Raw genomic sequence first — 21,536 nt, forward strand, 5'->3', positions numbered from 1 at the left:
GCCGTCGTCCACCACCGAAGCAGTGGCGGGTGCAATGACGGCCTACCACAGATAAATATTCGGTGGCTGGCTAGCCCCCACCGCAAGCGGCGTTGACCTACCGTCCCAGCCCCGTAGGGCCAGGAACTGCCACTCTTCACCACCTCCTCTCCTCATAAGAACTCCCATTTCACCGACGAATTCCCAGGGAATAGGTAGTAGCTGACATGGCTGAGTGCTGATCTTTCGATATTTTACGCGACGTAATGAGGGCACACGATATCAGAAATCATAAAATCGCAGAGACGACAAGACGGATGCAAGGGGACAGCTAAGTCAGTATCCGCCCTGTGCTCTGCCTTTGACTCCGCTCGGTTGTTTCTGTGGTTTTATTTTTGCAATTTCCTGCCAACTAGAATACTACTACGCTCTTTTTTGCTGTCGTAAAATGAGGAGCAGCTGCCAGCTCGTTTATTTTATCGTTTCTGTTTCCTGACTGTTTTGTGAATTTGTCGTTTTTGTTTCCTTGCCTTTCCTTTTGGAAACACCGAACTAAGACGAACGAGAGCGAGACTTATCGACATCACATTGCCAGATAGAGCACGTTCTGGGTACAAGCAGTTTTTTACGGATCTCGGTAAAATTGCTATTGACAAACTAATAAAAACGAGGGATAGGCTGCAGAGCTGCTCTCTTTATTCGGGAAGTATTCACTTATTCGGTTATTCTTCTAATACTGATCTCTAGAGCAAAAGAGAAAGAATACTTAGCAGCGCACAGCGAATCATTATTATATCTGACACACGCCCGCAATCAGCACAATTTAGCAGAAGCGAAACGTAATTATTTGTGTTAACACCCGAGTTCAATCGTGATTTCTCACTTCCAACCGTGCATTAGGCTTTAAAATCGTAACCCAGTGGTAAATGTGTCCGCGAATTTAGCAGGAGAACGAGTATATTTAATGACATTGGCATAACATTTAGGCACCAATTTTATTAATTTTCTTTTCGTCGAGAATAATGGGCAGGAAGAGGCTTGTGGCGGTAATATGTATTCGTCCTATACTCTCCAAATCCGAAAGCGTATCTTGAGTCAGCTTTAGCCGTGGATCACCGTCCTCTTAACAATGACCGCCTGGAGGTATAGGTACTGACACTCTCTTCTTAATGGCGCAGCTGTGCATAATATTTCATTTCTACTGCCATAATAGGAGCCACTGTCAGCAGCTCGTCTCCAGACAGGCCCCGGTGAATGTAGCCTACAGTTCTGTGATGGCGGACCGTAGAATTATGTTTAAGTGTTCGAAAGTCTGCGAGCACACAGATGTAGCTAAATGCAGAACAACAGATTTCATTGCTCTTCATGAGCTCAGGAGGAAACAAGCGTTCTCTGCGCCACCTGGCAACGATAGTGGACGCCAGAGTATTGTCCCTAAAGGGCTTCTTTTTACGGATGAGCTTCTAGCTGACGCCGCGCGGTGGCGGTGAAATCAGCAAACGGTAACCTTCCGCGAGCAGCAGCTTACAAGGGCGCCTTGGCGATAGTAGCTAGTGAGTCGATTGTTTTAAGGCCGACCGCATTCGTAAAAAAGAATTTACGATTACGGTGTCGCCGTCCATCAGCGAATCCTTCCTCGCTGTTGTTCCTGCCGCGCAGTATCGCCGTAGCAGCCGTGAGAGACGGTCGCCTTCTACGCCAGAATCGCCTCAAATTCGGCTGCTGCACCGGCTGCTGTCAGCCTAGGCCAAAGACTCAACAGAGGTAGGTCGGACTGGCCCAGGTAACCAAACCAAGCTGCGCGTGACTCACATCTGACGGTTGTCGAAGAGGCCATCTCGCCAAGGATCAGCAGGGGCCATGAGCGAAGACTTCGAGTCGGTTGAGCATGGAAGAGACTCGACGATGTCGAGTCCAACGCCCAATGAGGTGGTTCCTGCCATGGAACAGGATGACGAAGACCAGAAAGAATACAGCCCGCTCACGAACGGAATCTTGACTGTCATGGGCGCACAGACTGGCCCACACATATGCTACCACTACCCGGTAAGTATCAGAACCTAGTTTTTGGATATTATGCGTGCAGGGAATGTTCAGGTTCACTAAGACTCGTCTGAGTGTCGTAAAGAGATAGAGTGCAAAGTCAGCCAAGAAATAGAAAACACTAGATGAGTGGAAGCTTAGTAATGCTTGGCATTGTACTGGGCAAAATAGGTTTAAGGTTAATGAAACTTTTCAAATGCATTTACTGAAGGTGATTGAATATTCTTATATGTTTCAAACTTTTTAAAATACCTGCGAGTACACTTCGTTCTTAGGTACTTTAAGTAGATTATTAGGGAAAATGCAGCAATATACGTCACTTTCAATAGCCAGAAAAGCAGAAAATAAACTGTTTCAGGGCGCGGGCTCTCTGCATGGTAGTAAATAACCACGAGTTAGATGAGTACAGAACAGTGTACTGGGTACACTGCTTATCCCTTGCACCAAGAGAATAAATAATGGCATCACTGAAAATAAAATTTAGTAGAGCCAATTTCGTGGTTTGGCGCATCAGGCAGCGTGAACTGAGTGATATTTGATGCCGAAAAGCCTAGATTGTGCCAAGACGACGGTCCGGCCGCCCAGTGGTTCCCCCCATTTGACGGATAAGGTAGACGACGTCTTGCACTCTCTATCCCGCTCTTTCTCACAGTAACGACACTTTGCCCACCACAAACCATAAGCGCCCATAATCTGTGCATGGCGGGTTTGGTGGACTAACTCAAAGCAGTCGGAGTGGGAAACTGCTGCCCCTCTTGGACCCGCAAAACAGGTGTCGCGTCCTAGCTTTCCGGATGCCACTCCGGTGGCTACAGGCAGCAGTAATTAAAAGCAAGAAGGTGCGCTCCAAAACACGGCAGCACGCCTGCTGAGAGAAGGGTTCGTTTGAAGCTCGCTTTTTGTCCGAAGAAAGGAGAGCCGGTGTGTTACTCGCGGCACTTGCATCGGGGGCGTATCGCGTCGTGTAGCATGCTATGCAGGATAAAGTTTGCTAGCCCAGTTGCCTTCTTTCAACCTTGTCGTTCTGTAGTCGAATACACACAACCTGGACCCGCGCAGCCGCTGGCATGTGGTCATCACGTTGTCGGAAGCGATCGGAGGAGGGAAAGAAGGGACATGGGGATGATCGAGCGGCGTGAAGAGCGAAGGGTACACTCATCGAGAGCAGAGGCACACTCATCGAGTGTTAGACAGCGCTGCAGTTTTCTCTGTCGGCTTCCAGTCGGCATGTTGGGGGCAGGGGGAGTGCGAGGCGAAGCGGAAGCAATACACTTCCCACCTGCAATGCTGTTTCGGTCGACCGGAAGCTTCAAATGAAACTTATTGAAACAATGTGTCACTATTTTTTTATAGCAGCAAAAGAAAAAAATATTTTGTACGAACATACGGCAATGGATGCAGATTGCGAGAAATCCTTAACGTATATACACTGAGATAAAGCCATGTCAATGCCCTGGCAAAGTGCCTCTTCCACCAAAGAACCTGGCCCAGCAGTTGCACATGGTGTCTACAAACTTATCACGAAACGCAAGTGCTTATATTGGAGATTGTGTATACCATTCCACACAAACAATAGGGATAACAACGGGTTCAGCCAAGGGAGGATTAGGTTTATTTATTTTATTTATTTATCACATACTGCAGACCAAACATGGTCTAAGCAGGAGAGGCACGGTACAAAACAAAGTACAAAAAACTAACCCTGGACAGCATTGGCATTGACATAACACGCACAAAAAAAAAACAAAAAAAAAAACGAATGAAGGACGGTAGAGTGACCAATTTCAGTTAATCATATAGATACCGAAGAAACGAGTATGCCAGTGCTGCAGAAACTGCGCCTCTCCGTCTACTACGTGTTGGTCAGACAAGTACCTCCAGATAATTAGGCGCGGATTGTGCATCGCAGGATACAATACACGGGCCGGGCCGTAGGACCCCAGCGACCCAACGGAATACCTTTAACCGCTACATTTTCAGGTGCCAGTGTCCTTTTCCGGTTCCGTCCACTAATGAAGATCGTCCTCGATATGTAGACTGGTTACCATTGGAGTACATTCTGAAACTGTGTGTTATTACAGAAAGTGCTATTTCAATATAATGGCAGGCGAATGAGTGCGAAAAGTAAACAGCCTTTTTTATTCAATACTACTCGCACTCTCAAGCCTTCGTGTGACCCGGCCGCAGTTATGTCTTACCCACGTGATGCTGTGACACACAGGCTGGCAGGAGCTGCCATCTTGGGTCTCTTGTTTCACATGGGACGATTATGTCAGAATCAGCCTGCCAGGACCCTGGCATTCAAGTTACCCCTATAGGCCATTAAGGTACTTTCATGTGGGTTGGTTAAAGTGGAGTTTTATGTGTGGGCTGAGGAAGGAGAAAAAGAGAAGAACGCTCGGCCACCCGCAGCTCATGCTTTCGCTCAATGTTTGGTTCAGCAGCATTGAACCCGTGTAATTTTTGTCAGCTTTAGGCCGTAATTGCACCCGCCACCGCTTAGGTGGCAGACGACGGCTGTTTCGGCGCGCGTCTTTCTCTCTCTCCTTTTCTTTCTTCTCCACTTTCCCTCTTCTGTCCGCACGAGGCAGCGCTGGTGGCTCAGCTGCCCCGCCGGGGTGGTGCAGTGGTAAGGCACCCGACCACTGTGCCGGAGTACCCGGGGTCGAACCCGACCACGGCGGCTGCGTTTCGATGGAGGCGAAACGAAGAGGCGTCGTGTGCTGTGCGATGTCAGCCAACACTCTAGGTGGTGTTGTGTCAGCACACGTTAAAGATCCCCAGGTGGTCGAAATTACTCCGTAGCCCTCCACTACGGCTCCTCTTTCTCTCTTTCCACTTTCACTCCCATCTTCCTCCCTTCCCTTACGGCGTGGTTGCGGTGTCCACAGAAATCAAGTGAGACAGTTACCGCGCCTTTCCCTTCCTATAAATAAATCAGTTTTTAAAAATCAGTGGCTCAGCTACAGAGCCAGTAGCAGGCCCCGTGCATTTTCTTTTCCTTCTTCCTACAGGCACAACAACAGCGCTGACAGCGCACAGCACAGGGACGCATCTTCGTTTCGACTCCATCGAAACGTAGCCGCCGGTGGCCGGGGTCGAGTCCGGTACTCAGACACAGTAGTCGGTCATCTTAACCACTGCACTACCACGGCGGAGCCACGTATGCGGGCTTTCTCGTGGGCGGGACTATGTCGGCGATGTAAAAGAGGAACTATTTGGTATATCGGGAAAAGGGTGATACCATATAGGATAGAGCGTCAAGGAAAGGTGCGGAACTGATAGAATTGTTGATGCGGTTTAATTCGGTAAATAATTAGAGCCAATAACCATAATAATTATTTCACAAAAAAGGAAAGCGCAGCATCTGTTACACTACTTCAGTGAACAAAGAAAAAAGTGATTTATTTATAGGAAGGGAAAGGCGCGGTAACTGTCTCACTTGTTTTCTGTGGACACCGCAACCGCGCCATAAGGGAAGGGAGGAAGGTGGGAGTGAAAGTGGAAAGAGAGAAAGAGGAGCCGCATTGGAGGGCTACGGAGTAATTTCGACCACCTGGGGATCTTTAACGTGCGCTGATATCGCACAGCACACGACGCCTCTTCGTTTCGCCTCCACCGAAACGCAGCCGCCGAGGTCGGGTTCGAACCCGGGTACTCAGGCACAGTAGTCAGGCGTCTTACCACTGCTCCACCCCGGCGTGGCGACTTATGTGAATACCTTAATTGCGCCGTAAAGGTAGAGAGGAAGATAGAAGTAAAAGTGGAAAGAGTGAAAGGGGTGCCGTAATGGAGGGCTCTTTGACCACCTAGGGATCTTTACCGTGCACTGACATCGCACAGCACACGTACGCCTCTTCGTTTTGCCTGCATTAGAGCCAGTTAAGCGGTTTACAGGAAAGGAAAGGCCCAGTATCTGTCACTGGCGGAAGAGGAAAAACCACCATGGAAGAGAGCATCAAGGAAAGATGTGAAGTTACAAAAATTTGGAGGACGCTTAAGCTTCGCCTTCAAGAGTGGAACGCGATAGCGTTATTGCACCTCGTCGAGAAAACTTACTAAACGCTAGGGTATTGGGGAATCCTCGCACCGGTACCCGCGCGGCCCGAAGGGGAGATGCGGGTGAGCGAAGATAGTGATCTAAAGAAAGGAAAGACGCTTGATTCTACAACCTGTGAGGGTGCACGGCGAAACGTCAGGGGCGAGTGGCGCGCCACGTGTCGGGGCAGCGCCGCACATTGCGAGGAGGGGTTCTTCTGTGTTTGCCGCAAGATGGCTCTGCATGTGCGCAGAGCGCAGAAGAAATGTAGCGGAAACGTACTTCGCTACTCGCGTAACTGCGACTTCTGTAAGTAACATGCTCATAATTACCGATATACACTGCAGTATAACGTTCTACGGCATGTTTCTAAGGCAACACCGCATTCACTAGAAGCGCTTTTGTACCTCCTTTTACAAAGCATTTAAAAACTATGTTTCCAGCCTTATGTTGGAAGTGCTAAGAGAAGCCTACGAACGCAAACAAGTGCCATTATCATTTACTATGTCACACATCGTACTTATTCCAAAAACTGATGATCTGGAGAAACGCCTGTTGGTGAAGTCCTATAGGCCAATAAGCCTGACAAATGTTGATTACAAAATCTTCATGAAGGTTTTAGCGAAGAGATTGCAGAGTGTAATAGCCAAATTAGTCGGACCGCACCAAACGTGCGGCATAAGAGGTCGCAGCATCGCCACAAATATACATGTGGCACGAACCGTACTGGAATGTGTAGACACGCTTGGAAGTCAGGTTGCCATTATTCAGCTGGATTTGGAAAAAGCGTTCGATCGCGTATCACACGACATCCTTTTCTCCATTCTAGAGCATTGTAACCTGGGCTCGGTAATCGTGGAGGGAGTGAGAATGGCGTACGCAAACTGCTCGACGCGTATTATAGTGAATGGCGATTTCACTGACAGTCTCGCAGTGCGTTCTTCGGTGAGGCAAGGATGGCCACTCTCTCCTCTGCTTTTTGCAGCCTATCTCGAGCCATTATGCTTGGCCATTCTCAATAATGAATGCATCTCGGGTTTCAAGCTTCAATCGGCGCATGTGACGCTACTTGCATACGCGGACGACATTGCAGTATTTTGTGAAAACAGAGCGAGCATTTGTGAATTGGTTAACGTTGTTGAAAAGTTTTGTGACCAGACTGGATGTCGGGTTAACTGGGAAAAAAGCTCCGGATTTTGGCACGGCTTATGGGATGCTGAACCGGCTTCTTTCTCCCGATTGCAATGGTCTTCCGTGCCAGTGCAGTATCTGGGTGTGCCCCTACAATGTTATCGCGATCCTAGCTTACATTGGAAGGAAGAAACAAATAGAGTGCGAGAGAAAGCGGAAGCATGGCAGGGAAGGCAACTGTCAATCTTTTCACGCGCGTTCATCTGCAATGTTTTTTTGATTTCAAAGATATGGTATGTAATGAATGTTCTATGTGCGTCACGAACTGCCATTCAAAAAATTCATCGTGTGTTTGCGGTTTTTCTTTGGACTTCGACCTGGGAAAAGACGAGGCGAACGAATTTATTTTTTTCGTTAAAAAGCGGAGGAGTCGGTTTGATTCATTTGTTTCTGCGACAAGTGGTATCGCGCTTTTTTTTTTCTTCGCGACCAAATTGACACCTTTTTAAGAACAGTCATGCAAGTACGGCTGCAAAGGCTGTTACCCGGATTTGTTGTCTCCTGAAGTGAAAACGTGCGTGGTGCTGTCACAGGATATTTGCGCGAGGTAGTTCTCTCTTACAAGTTGTTAGAAGTGCGTTTTTCCCGTGAATATTTGTACAGTGTTGGCAAGAAAAAGCTGTATAAGGACCTAGTGGAAATAATGCTGCCGGCACCTTTGTATCGAGAGCCCTACCGTGGAGGCCCAGGGCAGGATATTTTAAAACGAGTGAAGAGGATGCCAGTTCGACCGGCTGCCAAAACGTTCTTTTTTAAGTTGCACTCGAACACTCTACCCGTCAAAACCTGGCTTCACGAAAAAGGAATCTATGTCCCTTGGACGACAAACTGCCTGCTTTGCAAGAAGCCAGAGACAATTGCACACATATTCTTAGACTGCTGGGATGCAGTATTTCATTGGGACGTGCTACAAAGAACAATTAAAAAAGAGCTACCACTAAACCCTTATGGCATCCGGTTTTTACCGGTGGAGAACGAAGACGTACCCTATGATTTAATAATGCTTCTGGGCCTCCACAGCTTGTGGAAAACACGGATGCAAGTAAGGCATGAAGATATTAACATTCGCAGTGTACGTGAAAATTTTGTTGAAAGTGCTGTTTATCTACGGGAATGTATCTGCGCGCTCCCCGACCCACCACAGTGGGCAGAAGTTCTGGATGACCTGGTAAAATTGAAGAAATTTTAATTAACCTCACACGCGTCAGCTCAAGGGCAGCTGAAGTGTTTTATTAAGTGTGACAATTTGTTGTTCATGTATACCTCGGAAATAAAGAAAAGAAAAATAACTCGTGGCTGAGTTGTAGCGTCTCCGTCTCACACTCCGGAGACCCTGGTTCGATTCTCACCCAGCCCGTCGTGTAACTTGCTTTTTATTTATGAAGTGCATGTTTATTTATGAAGTGCATGCCGGGATTTATCGCTCACTGGACGCCGACGACACCGGCTTTTCTGCGACACGAGCTAAAATAACTTCGTGTCGGATAATTAGGTAAATAATTAGATACAAATAAGTGGTTTACAGGAAAGGAAAAGCTCAGTATTTATCACAGAAGGAATTCCGCTGACACAGCTCACGGACAACACATCAACGCTTAGGCTTACGCATTTCTCCAGTGCAGATTCTGCAGGGATCTCGGAATTTTTTTTTTTTTTACTGTGGCTTTATTTCGTGGGTTGATTGTTTCTTTCAGGAGGCCAACCTAAACATTTAGAGACGCAACTTCACGCTTCAAGGTGGTGTAATAGTTCAGCATCCAGCAGGAAAGCGCGAGGGGCCAAGAGGGAAATGTATCCGAACAGCCTTTTGTGTGGTTTAAGCGTGCTAAGCGCGAAAATATTAGCACTTGTCGATTCGCCTTCAGCGATATTGGCGGCAAAGCGGAAGATGATCACGAAAGCGAACCAGAAGGAGAGCACTAACCGAAGACGTACAGTCGAGCGCGATTTGAAGGTTATCGCGCGAGCGTCGACTGAGAACATGAACAGCGCCATGGCCCAGAATCCTCTGCCGAGGCGAGGGAGGTATCAGGCCAGCTTCCCTTACTCTTTTTGCTGTTCCTTCAACAGCCGTCACCCCCTGTTGGGTAATCAGTTTCTTTCTTTTTTTTTTTTTTTATTCTGCGAACAGGCAGTGATCGTAGTGCGCACGGCGTATTCTTTGGTATTAGTATCTGAAATTGGACCCTTTATCGCAAATAAATGGAAAGTTTAGAATAGAGAGAAAGGGCGGTGACTTTGTCGGGGGGGGGGGGGGGGAATATTGTTGTTTTGAACAGCAAACGAGGGAGAGAAGAGTGCGAAATCATGATTTTTTCTGTTCCGAACCCGGCCGCAAGGTGCCTGGAGTGCTAGGCTGGTCGACGCTCGCGCGATAACCTTCAAATCGCGCTCGACTGTACTTAAATGAACTTTCGTGGGTCGGCACCTGGTGCCTACATGCTGCGCTGCCACTGGTAGCAGCTAATGAGTGAATAAGACTGTGTCTTCCTCTAGACCCACGGTGGGTGAAAACAGCGCATGCCACGAATGAGTCAACAGATCACGCTTACAGCTGCGTTGGCCTACGGTTGAGGCAGCAGTTGTTTTTCCTTTTCGTCCACATCACGATGACTACGTTGTCTGCCTTCACACGTGTACCGCGGCCATTAGCAGCCACGCATTGGCCTGTGTCGTCGGAGTACCCGGCTTGAAAGTAACCTACATGCTTCTTAGGTGGTACCACAAGAAAGGGGTTGGAAGAGTACCGCGGTGCACTCTGCGTGCGATAGGCAGTGACCAGAATTCCGCAAGGCCTTGCAAAAAGAAACTTCTATATGATGGCGCTTTACATATCTTCCCGTATGTCTGCGTTCAGTTGGCAACTGCAAGGACTGCAAATGAACAGGAAAAGCCCAAATTGAGACACTAAAAATAAAATGGACTTCGTTTTTAGTCGCAATACTGGCATCGCGCAAGTTTTGAAGGATCTTAGTAAGTTATAATGAAAATATGGTGCTGTAATACGATCTCTAATTAGAGTGGACTCGAACAGTGAACAGAAATGCAAGCAAGAAAGAGGCCCATTAACGACTTCGGGGTAACATGGAAAACTGAGGACAACAGGATTTGATGCATAACAGATATTGAAGTAATGAACGAATATATAGATGCAGTGGACAACGATAATCATGGAGATATTAATACACTTGCGCTGTACAAATAGGCGGCACAATAGTAAGATAGGCTGCTGCTAATCTCTCTCAGCAAGCAAACGGTGATATCAATAAATTCAAGGTATGAGAACCACTAACCCAACAGACTGAATAGAATTGCCAAAGCTATCAAGGATAATCAATAAGCGTAAGGTAGCGGCCACAAGGAAGTACACGGTGGAAAGAATATAATATGATATGAAACGAAGCTGGCCTAAAGCGGCCTAGAGGAAACTTGGCATAAGCAGATGTCAGCTGTATAAGCTAAGAGCCAAGGAGGGCAGCATTATTGCTATATAAATAGGGTACTTAAAGTAGCCCAGGGGCCTGCAAAGATCTCTACAGTAGTCATAATAATCAGAGCGATCATGAGAGACCCAGTCATGTCAAGGAAATAGGTGTCGCACTGGCAGTAAAAAGGAAGTGAAAAACCTTAGAAGCAATACAAATGGGAAAAAGCTGGTAAGGATTATAGAACAGCGGACCTGTTCAAGGACTAAAAGGAAATTTGACCACAAAACCTGGCCGCTCTTTCTGTTTATGCCTCATAACGTCAAGCCTCCCCTATTATATAGAGCGAACACTAACATTATCTTAATCCCTAAGAAAGGGGATGTCAAGGTCTTAACAAATTGCAGACCGTTAAGCTACTATCCGTTACATACTTAATAGAGTGCTCGCAAATACAGAATCAGGACGAGATTAAAATTTGATTCACTAAAGGACCAACCAAGCCAACGAGGTTCGTACAATCTGCTCACTATGGCCGTATTCACACTGTCGATGAGGGCAGGCAGGTGACAGAGGAACGCGCAGTCTATAACAATCCCCTATATATGACGCCTTCACATAATGCATAAAACATTTTACTCTCTCGAAATCTTAAGTGTCATGCAGGCCTTACAAAGTCAGAAAATGAAAGCCTCTTAGGTTAAAATACTAGAAGACATCTACAGTTTCTTCTCAGTATAACCATGCTTCTTAATTATAAAAGTAGTAAAATCCCAAAGGATGCATGATAGGCTGAACGACACTGTCTTTCCAGTGCTAGTCACCGAGTGCTTACACAAGGTATTCAGAGACCCCATTTGGCAACAGCTATGAATTTGGGCAACGTAGAGCACATTAATAATCTACGACTCACTGTAGACCGAAATCAACCTGTGCTGTAATCAAGATGCGGTGGCGCTGCTGTCGCAAGGGGGGGGGGGGGGGGGGGGTTGACTGGGGATGAAAATAAAGATTAGCACCCATAGGAATACATGACATCAATAGATTTCAAAGCAGTTTTCTGATTTCACAGTAGACCTATGTTTGTTTATATTTATTTATTTGAGATACCTTCAAGGCCAAAGGCATTACAGAGGAGAGTAGTTGGAAACAAGAAATAGAGACATAAATGTTTCCTATTTATTTATTGTTAGCTAAAAACTGTTCACGAAGTGTGTTACTTTCCTAAATTATATAATCATAGCTAAGGAAAAGCGAAAACGCAAAATGTCAGCAGTGGACGTCACCGATCCAGGAAGGCAGTTCCAGTCCTGTGAAGTGCGGGGAATGTATGACCGAAAGGAAGTTTTCGTGTGGTAGAAAGCGATGCCAACTCTCTGCGCTTGACCAATGCGAGGAGAGATATAGAAAAGAGGAACGAGGAGATCATCACGTAGGACTGGAATTTAAAAAAAAAATCTGAAATAAACACAGACGAGAAAATTTATGACGGGATGCGAGTGATGTAAGTGTCAATGAGCTTTTTATTTAAGTTATGCTAGCCATGGTGATTATAATTACTTTGAGTGAAATGGGCGGTTGTATTTTTAACCAATTCGATGGAATAGATCATATTTTTGCTGCTTAGGTCCCAGATGGATGCGGCATATTTATGTTTGTTTCGAATTAGGTATTTGTACAACAATAGTTTTAGTGACGAAGGGGCAGTGCAAAAGTTATGGTGCGAATATTTTACATGTGATTATCGCTGCTGACTAGTTTACTGTTATGTAATGACAAATTAAGTGTAGAAGTTATGTGACCACCAGGATAATGATATGAAGAAACGAATTAAATGATTTTGTAATGAAGATAGTAGTAGATGGGTTTCATATACGTGTGGGAGACACACATTACCTTTCATTTGAAATGTTTAAATCATTAGCCAGAGGTCAGACTATTTGAAGATTGAGTTAATATCATTAGACAGTAGGACACTATGTTGGTACTTTCACGAAATAAGTACACAATCATTACTGAAAAGATGAATATTAGAAGACACGCATAGGTTGTCATTATATCGATAATGAATAACAGGGGACTTAAAACAGAGCCTTGTAGCACACCGAACGGAAGAGAAGTTAATGGGGAGTTGAAACCATTCACTGACACGGACCTATCTGTTAAATACCAAGTGTTCCGGCCAAGTTAAAATCTTTTCATCTAGGTTGAATTTACTTTGTTTAAAAAGGAGGAGCTTATGACAGACGTTTTCAAAGGCTTTATAAAAATAAATCAAAACGCAATCTACCCAGAAACGACGGTCATGATAAGAAGCTTATCGGTGAATGACGCAAGTTGTGTTTCGCAAGAAAGGTTTTTGCGGAAGCCATGTTGCGCATGTATAAAAGAGGAGTTAATTTCAAGAAAGTAGACGATGCATGTATGAAATACACGTTCAAGTATTCTGCAAAGGACGCTAGTTAATGATATGGGGCGATAATTGCTGGGTGAATTTTGTGGACTGGAACTCCATTGCCGATCTTTCATTTTGAGTTGAGGGCGCTGTCGTCTAGTGTTTGCTGAAAATCTTAGACAGGAGGAGAAAAGAACAAAGTTCTGCGTTTTTCCGGAATTTCACAATGATTTGGTCAACCTCCGGGCAGATGACATTTACAGAGAGTTAATTATCTGTTTATGCCTATTGCTTCGATAATTACTGGGTCCATTCACGACATGGGATGGCTGTATACGGCGGGTTAGCTGAAATGGCAAAGTTACTGCAAAAGATTTGATTTGGTGCCTTAGGGCACGCCTCGAAGGATAAAGTTCCCGCGGAGTGACGTACCGGTATTAATTCGCTTTGACGTTAAGGCCTACAACACGACAGAATTGCTTGGGGTTTTTAGTAAACATCGACGTAATGTAGTTCGGAAGTTGGTTCTTACGGCTTCTATTGCGGACACATCAGCGGTATTAGCAGCCCTATAAGCTGGCCATCGCTCATCACAAGAATCCACTTTGGCAGAGCGGAATACGCTTTTTTTATGCTTAGTCTTTTTATGTGCGCATTATAGCAGGGCTTATTTTTCAGAAGAAACTGTGTGTAAATGAATATACCGGTCGATGAGTTCTTGCACCTTCGCGATGAAAACGTTCCAATTTTCTTGCACTGTGCTACTATAAAATGTTCAAAAAAAAAAAGGACCAATTCAGAAATCTCATTGGTAATTGCTTGAAAGTTAGCTTTGTTTATAAGTCCGAATATGCTTTTTCGTTTTTAAGTTTTCTGCAGCATAATTGGTTATCTGAAAGGAAAGGAACAAATGATCGCTTATGTCAGGTATGTATGAAAATTCTGAAACCCGGTCGGGTCGAGGTGTTAAAATTAGATATAAAATGTTTGCGCTGTCGCGCCTTACTCTTTTCGTTTGGTTAACAACTTGAACTAAGGAGAATAGCGCCAAAGGACAAGGAAGCCGACGGAGCGTAGACGTGCTTTCGCGATGGCTGCTCCCGTGCCCACTGTTTTCGTCATCCGGTGCAGAGTAACTATGAAAATCGTAGAACACGATGTGAAATTATGAAACCTCATTACATAAGCGCAGTATTTTTAAAACACTATGAAACGTGTGGGGATACAGGTCGGGAGCACGGCCCATAGTTGCATGGAAGGAAAACTTACCAAAATATTTTTTCTGGTTTCAGAAAGCACCAATACACACGACTTATGGCTAAAAGTTTGCGAACGTGTTGAAGAAAAGTGTGACAAAGTATGCTACGTCATTAGCGGCCAAACATTTTTTAATGTGCAGCGAGAAATATGCATTGCAAACACCGGCATTACCGTGCAAAGCTAGTTATCCGGTGGGTGCTTCTCGCAGTCGCGACACCTGTCGCCATGCTGCCGCGCAGACTACGTTCCCTCTTAAATACTGCCGCCCAAACGTTACAAACGTTTAAGCTCAAGGCAGTCCTCACACAGAGGGTAAATGAACCGTCCACAGTAGCAGGCGACTAAAATGACCCGTCTTCAAACAAAACTAGCGTTTGCGGACGGCCAACGTCTTCCGCTCTCGAATAGAGTGTCAATTACAGTGGGCCGTTCTTTTTCGTTACCTTGTCATGACATTTAAGAAGTGCATTTTGAACGTAGTTTTCCCTTGGCTGCATAGCTTAAAGGGCTGTTATTATTTTGCAAATTCAGTGCATGTAGCGGCATGTAACTCTACAGACGAATCTTGCGATATATAAAAAGCACTTAGGGAATATTGAGCCTGCCAGTGGTATGCATGGCTTTACAACACATATGTTTAGCGTAGTTTTAAAAATACATTGCCCGCAGAATGTCGTAATCAGGAGAACTACAAAGTGTGATCGACGACTTACACATGCACAGTAGAACGGTGGGTCTAAACCTGCAGAGAACTTAAGCAATGCTCAAAGGCTACGGAAGGAAACCGTAATTTACGGCACTTCGTATGGTGCTGGAAAGGGCAAAATGGAATATGTCAACTTGAGGAAGCAGTGTGCGCATACCTGTACCGCAAGAGTGAAATAACTAGACGAATAAAAATAGGGTGGAGAGCATCCCGGAGGTGCTCAATCATCAATAGCAGTGGACAAGTGTACCCCCAGAGAAAGGTATATGAAAGCTGAGTCTTGGGTGTAAATCTGATAAGGGGAAGGAACGAGGACACTGATGAAAAAGTTTAATCCTTTATGGAAGGCTGCTCAGTGAGGAACGGAAAGGAAAATATATTGTTCAGAAAAAGTGGAGAACAATGGGGCAAGAAACGAAGTGACGGAACGGAACCGCTAACTGTACTTACTAAGCATATAAATAGCGCATCAACGATCAGCATCTGATCATTTGTACTCCACGCAAACATTTTCCCACTAACTTCAATAATATCGAATATAGCGATGACCAAAAATGGCGCTCCCAGTCTCCCTCAACAAAGGATGACAAGGCCAAAAGACAATGGCGAGGTTTAACTCTCCTAGACCAGTATATAGCAGGCGAAGAGCTCTGCTTTCGCATTCAGTCTTGTGTGTGCCTCATACGAGGCGAAACTAGAGGACAAACCGCTGGCGAAGCTACAACTATCCTACCTTCTGTTCCGTGGTTGTACAGCGACAGAGCCGGCGAACGTGAAGCTAGAGCACTTCAATATTTCAAAGTATTGAAGGACTGCGGTGAAGCGAAGCAGCTGTTATACCGGCTCCTAGTCACGTGGCATAAGACCGGCGAAGCCAGGCGAGCGCGCTCAGCTGCGCCTCATCGTAGCGCGTATGGCGGGTGCCCGAAGAACCGCGTGTGCGATGAAGCGATCGGCGCCGACTGCGCGCTCCGCATATGCTCGCCAAGCTTGATTTGGGCGGATATGTAGTAGTGCAGATTTCTCGCTCTAAAATATAAAGAAATCGGATTACTACAGCTGCTCACAGCGCTCCGTCTCGCCTGCTTCGCTTGGCCTCGCCCATTTCGAAGGCGCGCCTAGATTGTCTAATTTGGTGAAATTACCAATATTAATATACGTTGCGTAAATAATGGGTGACGGAGCTTTTTGTTTTTATTTCCATGCTCAAAAGGAAACCTCTACAGTTTTCCTACAATATGACCACCTGAATCATTTCAGGCTAAATGTATTCCCTTCGTAGTGAAAATCAAGGAAAAAAACTTTAGCCATGTGGTTTACCTACGGTTAAGCCTAATGGAGTTGCGAAAGCTACGGCCGCCTGGCTACTCTAAGGTTCAGCTTATAGTGGAGTTATCTGTCTTTTTCCTCTTCTTTTTTTTTCTTTTTTTCTTCTTTTTACTTCTTCTTTCTCTTCTTTTCCTTCTTCTTTTTCTCCTTCTTTACCTTTTTGTTCTCCTTTCATCTCTTCTTTTTCTTCCGCTTGTTCTATGCCCGCCATACGGCACACGATGCCACGGTGCCACGCAGACGGCTTAAAAACCTATCGCACTGTAGGTTCCGCTACAAAATGAGTATGTGAAGGGGAACATATTGGAATTGGAACTGGAATTGGTGTTTATTTCTTTCTTTTACAAGAAAGGGGAAGCCAAGGCAAAAGGCGACGAGCCTGACTAGGCCTTGGCTCCCAAAACAGACAACAGCAGACAACAGATCACACCTCTTGTGTATATAAATATAAAAAAAAAACATTATGCAACAGTTACGATATATAAAAGGTATCAATACATGCAGCATTCATTGGATATTCAAATCAACAGACCACGCACTCAATAACATAAATTTCATAGCAAACAATATTTACTCAAAAAAGATTGCATATGAGAAAAATACAGTTGCTACCACCATTGAAATTATAGGGGATATTCATTTAAATATTGTGTTACGTTCTTTTTAAATACCATAGGTGCCAATGAAAATTCCACATTAAGTGAAATTAACACGAACAGTTAATTTCTGTTTTCCATAGTTGATTCGAGTAATAGGTACAAGTTTTTTTCGTGTTCGCAGATCATACGTTACTGTAGATCTATCAGGTAGAGTAGTATACAGCCTGAATGTACTGCAGAAGACGAAAGTAGTAAATCTGATTAGCGGCTAACGTGGCATATTTTTTAAATAAGGGTTCTGTATTCAAGTCGCGCGGTACACCGTAATAACCTTCAGTAGCTCGAAGGGCTTTTTTGTTTTTGGAGAACAAGCAACTTATTAATATTTGTAGAAGTTGTGGTTCCCCATATGTGAATACAGTATGCTAGTTTGGAATAAAAAAGAGCATAATGAATTGAAAGTTTTAACCAGACGGGTACCAAATTAGAAAATCTGTAAAGACATCCTACAATTCTGCTCAAGTGTTTTACTAAATTTAAAATGTGCGTATTGCATGAAAGGTTTTCATTGAACCAAACGCCTAGAAACTTGTTATTCGTAACTTGCTTTATAACGTTGCTGTTATATTTAATTACTATAATACATTGAAGAGTGGTGTTAATTGGCCTAAATATGATGTTGGTAGTCTTATTAGGATTCAAACTGAGTTTATTTGTCGTCAATCAAATCTCTTAATTGTTTAAATATTCATTAACTGTATCTTCTAATCTAGACAAGGCACAGTCTTTAAAAAAATATTGGCATCATCCGCGTACATGATCAAATCCGGTGAGTTAGGAATATTTGTGATATCAATAATAGACACTATAAATAACAGTGGTCTCAAAATTGATCCTTGGGGAACACCTTGCCGTATAACCATGTTAGTAGAGCAGCAGTTATTAACTCGTACAAACTGTAGCCTACGTTCCACAGATAACTTGTTAATAAATCTAGTGGCACACCACGGACTCCATAATCAGTCAATTTACTTAATAAAATATCATGTTGTACACAATCAAATGTTTTTCGAAAATCCAGGAATAAGCCAAGCGTATATTTCCGACACTCAATGTTATCAATTATTTTTTCTTTTATGGTTAACAATGCTTGTTCAGAGCACCTTCGATTCACAAACATATACTGAAAGCTGGTTATAATGCTGTATTTGTGAAGGAACTTTTCGAGCCTATTATCAATTATTCCCTCGAACACTTTGGATAATACAGGCAATATTGAAATTGGGCAGTAATTAGAAAATTTCATTCTTATTTCCACCTTTATGTACTCTAGCTATCTTTAACTGATTAGGGAACGTTCCAGTTTGAAGCATTAGGTTAATGATATAAGTCAGGACATCACATATAAGCAGTGATACGTGTATTAGTGCTGTGATATCATCATGCCCTGCTGATGCGTTATATTTCAAGTTTTTAATTAAATCATTGACTTCTTTTGTGGTTGCAGCGTGAAAGTTAACAGAGTTTGGTAATATATTAATCAAATTTGAGTACTTTGTACATGAGACTGGATTATTGAAAGCTGTGTTGGCAACGTTAACAAAGAACTCATTCATAGCTGTGGCTAAGTCGGTGCCAGTCGTTATCTCATTAGTGGTAGTTACTTCTAAGTAATCGCGTTTTTCTATTGAGTAAATTATTTGCTTGATGCCACAATTTCCTTGCATCATTACGCAGCTGTGAAAAGCGATCAACATAGTAATTGGATTCGGCACGTTTTAGCTCTTTATTTAATTTGTTCCTGTATTTCTTGTATTCAGTAAAAATATCAGCATTTTTAGTCTCAATAAATCTATGGTACATCTTATTTTTTGTCTTAATTTTCTCGTATAGCGCTTAAGTGATTCATGGCTTTCTATACTTCTTACTTTTCACCTTTTTTTCTTTCAATGGAAATGCTTCGTCATAATATGAAAGAAATTTGTGAATGAATCCTTCGTATGCCTCATTTACATCGCTCATCTCATATATATTATCCCAAGAAGCACTCTCGATGAGTAATTTGAATTTATCGAGGGATTTTTCATTTATATTTCTTACTTTATAAGGTAACGCGGAAATGTTTTGCTTATTCATTCTAAGAGGAACAAAACAAAAAACAGGTAGATGGTCGCTGATGTCATTAGTCAACACACCAAACATGGCTTCAGAAACTAACACATTTGTAACGCAGATATCTAGCATGGTAGAGGTAGTTGGAGTTATTCTTGTCGGTAAGGTTATGTTGTTAGAACACGCATATGTATGAATGATACTATTTATTTCCCGTGAAATGTTATCATCAGAATTTATATTTATGTTAACATCACCCATAAGAGCAAAAGGAAGCTTGGTGGAAATCAAGAATTCCATTAGATTTTTCAAGAACCGGAAAAAGTGGGATCTGCTGCCAGCAGGTGGTCTGTATATTGTAGCAACCATAATGTGGGGCAATGCTATTACCAAACATTCAACATTTGGTGTCATGATTGAAAAATATTCTATTATGCTGTGCTCATAACAGTTTTTTACATAAATTGCAAAACCACCGCCTCTGCCACTTGACCTATGTAAACCGTTGTAATTATAACCAGGAAATGAAACATAATCGTCATTACAAGTCAGCCAGGTCTCAGTAAACAAAAGTGCATCAAAGTTTAGTTTTAAAGATTCCAAAAACAAATTGAGGCGCCACCCTCAGCGTCACGTAGAACGTGACCAAGAGCGAGGGTGAAAGCTGGGCTAGAACCCTCTTACGCTACCTACGGCTTCAAGACTGCCAGAACTTAGACTCCTGCAAGCTGAGACCCCCTCAAGACCCCCGTAAGCGGTGAACACTGTCAAGGTTCGTACAGGTAACATTAATACCGAAGAAAGTAGCAGGTAGGACAGCGGGCTATGTAGCTCCGTTGGAAGAGCACCGGACGCGATATTCGGAGGTCGTGGGTTCGGTTCCCACCATCGGTACGTTGTTTTTCCTTCTACTTTGTGTTTACCTTTCCCCTAAACAGATTACGTTACTAATTTATGGCATTACCTAAGTAAAAATAAAAAAAAAGACATAACGTGCTGTCCCCAATGCTTTCCTCGGTCTCGCCGACTGATGGCTTCTTTCCTTCATATATATATATATATATATATATATATATATATATATATATATATATATATATATATATATATATATATATATATATATTTATAGATACTATACTTGATACAGCGCCGCTGTTTCTGTTGCAAAATATGCTTACCAAAGGAATGCAGACATTAAACTTTTTCTGTATTTTTCACTGGGAATTATGCGTAGGAATTCAGAAAGAATGGATCTTCACGTGGAATTCAGCAGTGTTCAATACAGGCTGTTAAACTGATTTCTTTAATCTCTAATTAAAATTTCGATTTTAGATTGTCGAACGATCGTTTTGACTATAATTTGAGATTGGCAACCAATCGCTATGCATTAAAGTGTAAGTCAAGATGGCTCACTCCAAACTTATTCGCCACCAACCTATATTCCTGTCCATTTACCATGGAGATAAACTACCAGGACAAATCCTTTCCGAAAAAAAAAATTACGATGCATTTGTTACCAAACTGAAGTACTTACTCCATGCTGATACGTAATAGAATGTTGTCAGAATTGTACTCTTATATTCTTGCTTGCAGCATTGTGGCCCACGTATGTATGTGTATCAAGTACTTTTTTATCCAGTCATAAGGTTCTTTGTTTCACGCACCGCATGTTTATACTTTACAATTTTATATTTCACTGTTATGTACGTGAATTTATGGGTTTTTTCAAAGCCCTATACAATGCCCGTAAAAAGCCATTAGGGCACGCGAATAATAAAAAAAGCAACTACAGGTCCCCATAACTGCGAGGTTATAAGAGAATATGAGATCGTGGTGCGCACCAAATAGGCAGAATGCAATCGATTTTGACTATGTTAATTCAGGCCTACTCTTCAGCATAACTGCTCCAGAATCCGCTATTGGAGCCAAACGGGACAAATAACTGCTTTACTTTCATGCGTGCTTCACGTCATCATAAAGCTGATTGCGGCTACTGAATTCGAAAGCATAGCTGCATAATTAGAAAGCATCAACAATAACAGAAACATTTACAGAGCATAATTCAACTTCACACCTTGATTCGCTTCAATGTTTGCGTAGAACTTAAAACGTGAAATACACAAAGAAAAGAAAAACACTAAGAAACTGACAAAAATCAACGAAAAAAATCTCAGTCTGCATTGCTGGAAATGATGACTGACATGACTTGGCAACGAATTCTTGGATAGTTAATGAGTAATAAGCTCGATAAAAGACTGAACACCCCCAAACGTACCGGCGTAGTGTGGCTTGTTACACGGTAGACTGAAATGAACGAAAACAAGCGTGCCTTACTTGTTCTACGTACTACCTTACTTGTTCGAAGCGTATGGTAACATGCGCGGTTCGCTTGCGGCGTCACAAGCGGACTTCGTCGATATCCCATTGTTGCAGATAAAAAGGGCGGCAAATTGCG

At 43.4% G+C, this 21,536-nt stretch overlaps 1 protein-coding gene across 1 annotated transcript in view; it reads left to right on the forward strand.

Annotated features, from left to right (window-relative positions):
- Positions 1-1,839: 1,839 nt before the first annotated feature.
- Positions 1,840-21,536, forward strand: part of LOC146209706 (uncharacterized) — a 69,450-nt gene continuing 49,753 nt past the window's right edge. The window contains exon 1 of the mRNA XM_084580963.1: positions 1,840-2,025. Coding sequence (XP_084437089.1) covers positions 1,840-2,025 — 186 coding nt within the window. The remainder of the gene's footprint in view (positions 2,026-21,536) is intronic.

The sequence above is a fragment of the Amblyomma maculatum genome, chromosome 1 (assembly GCF_055883805.1).
Source record: "Amblyomma maculatum isolate TAMU_Amacu chromosome 1, ASM5588380v1, whole genome shotgun sequence".
NCBI lineage: Eukaryota > Metazoa > Arthropoda > Arachnida > Ixodida > Ixodidae > Amblyomma > Amblyomma maculatum.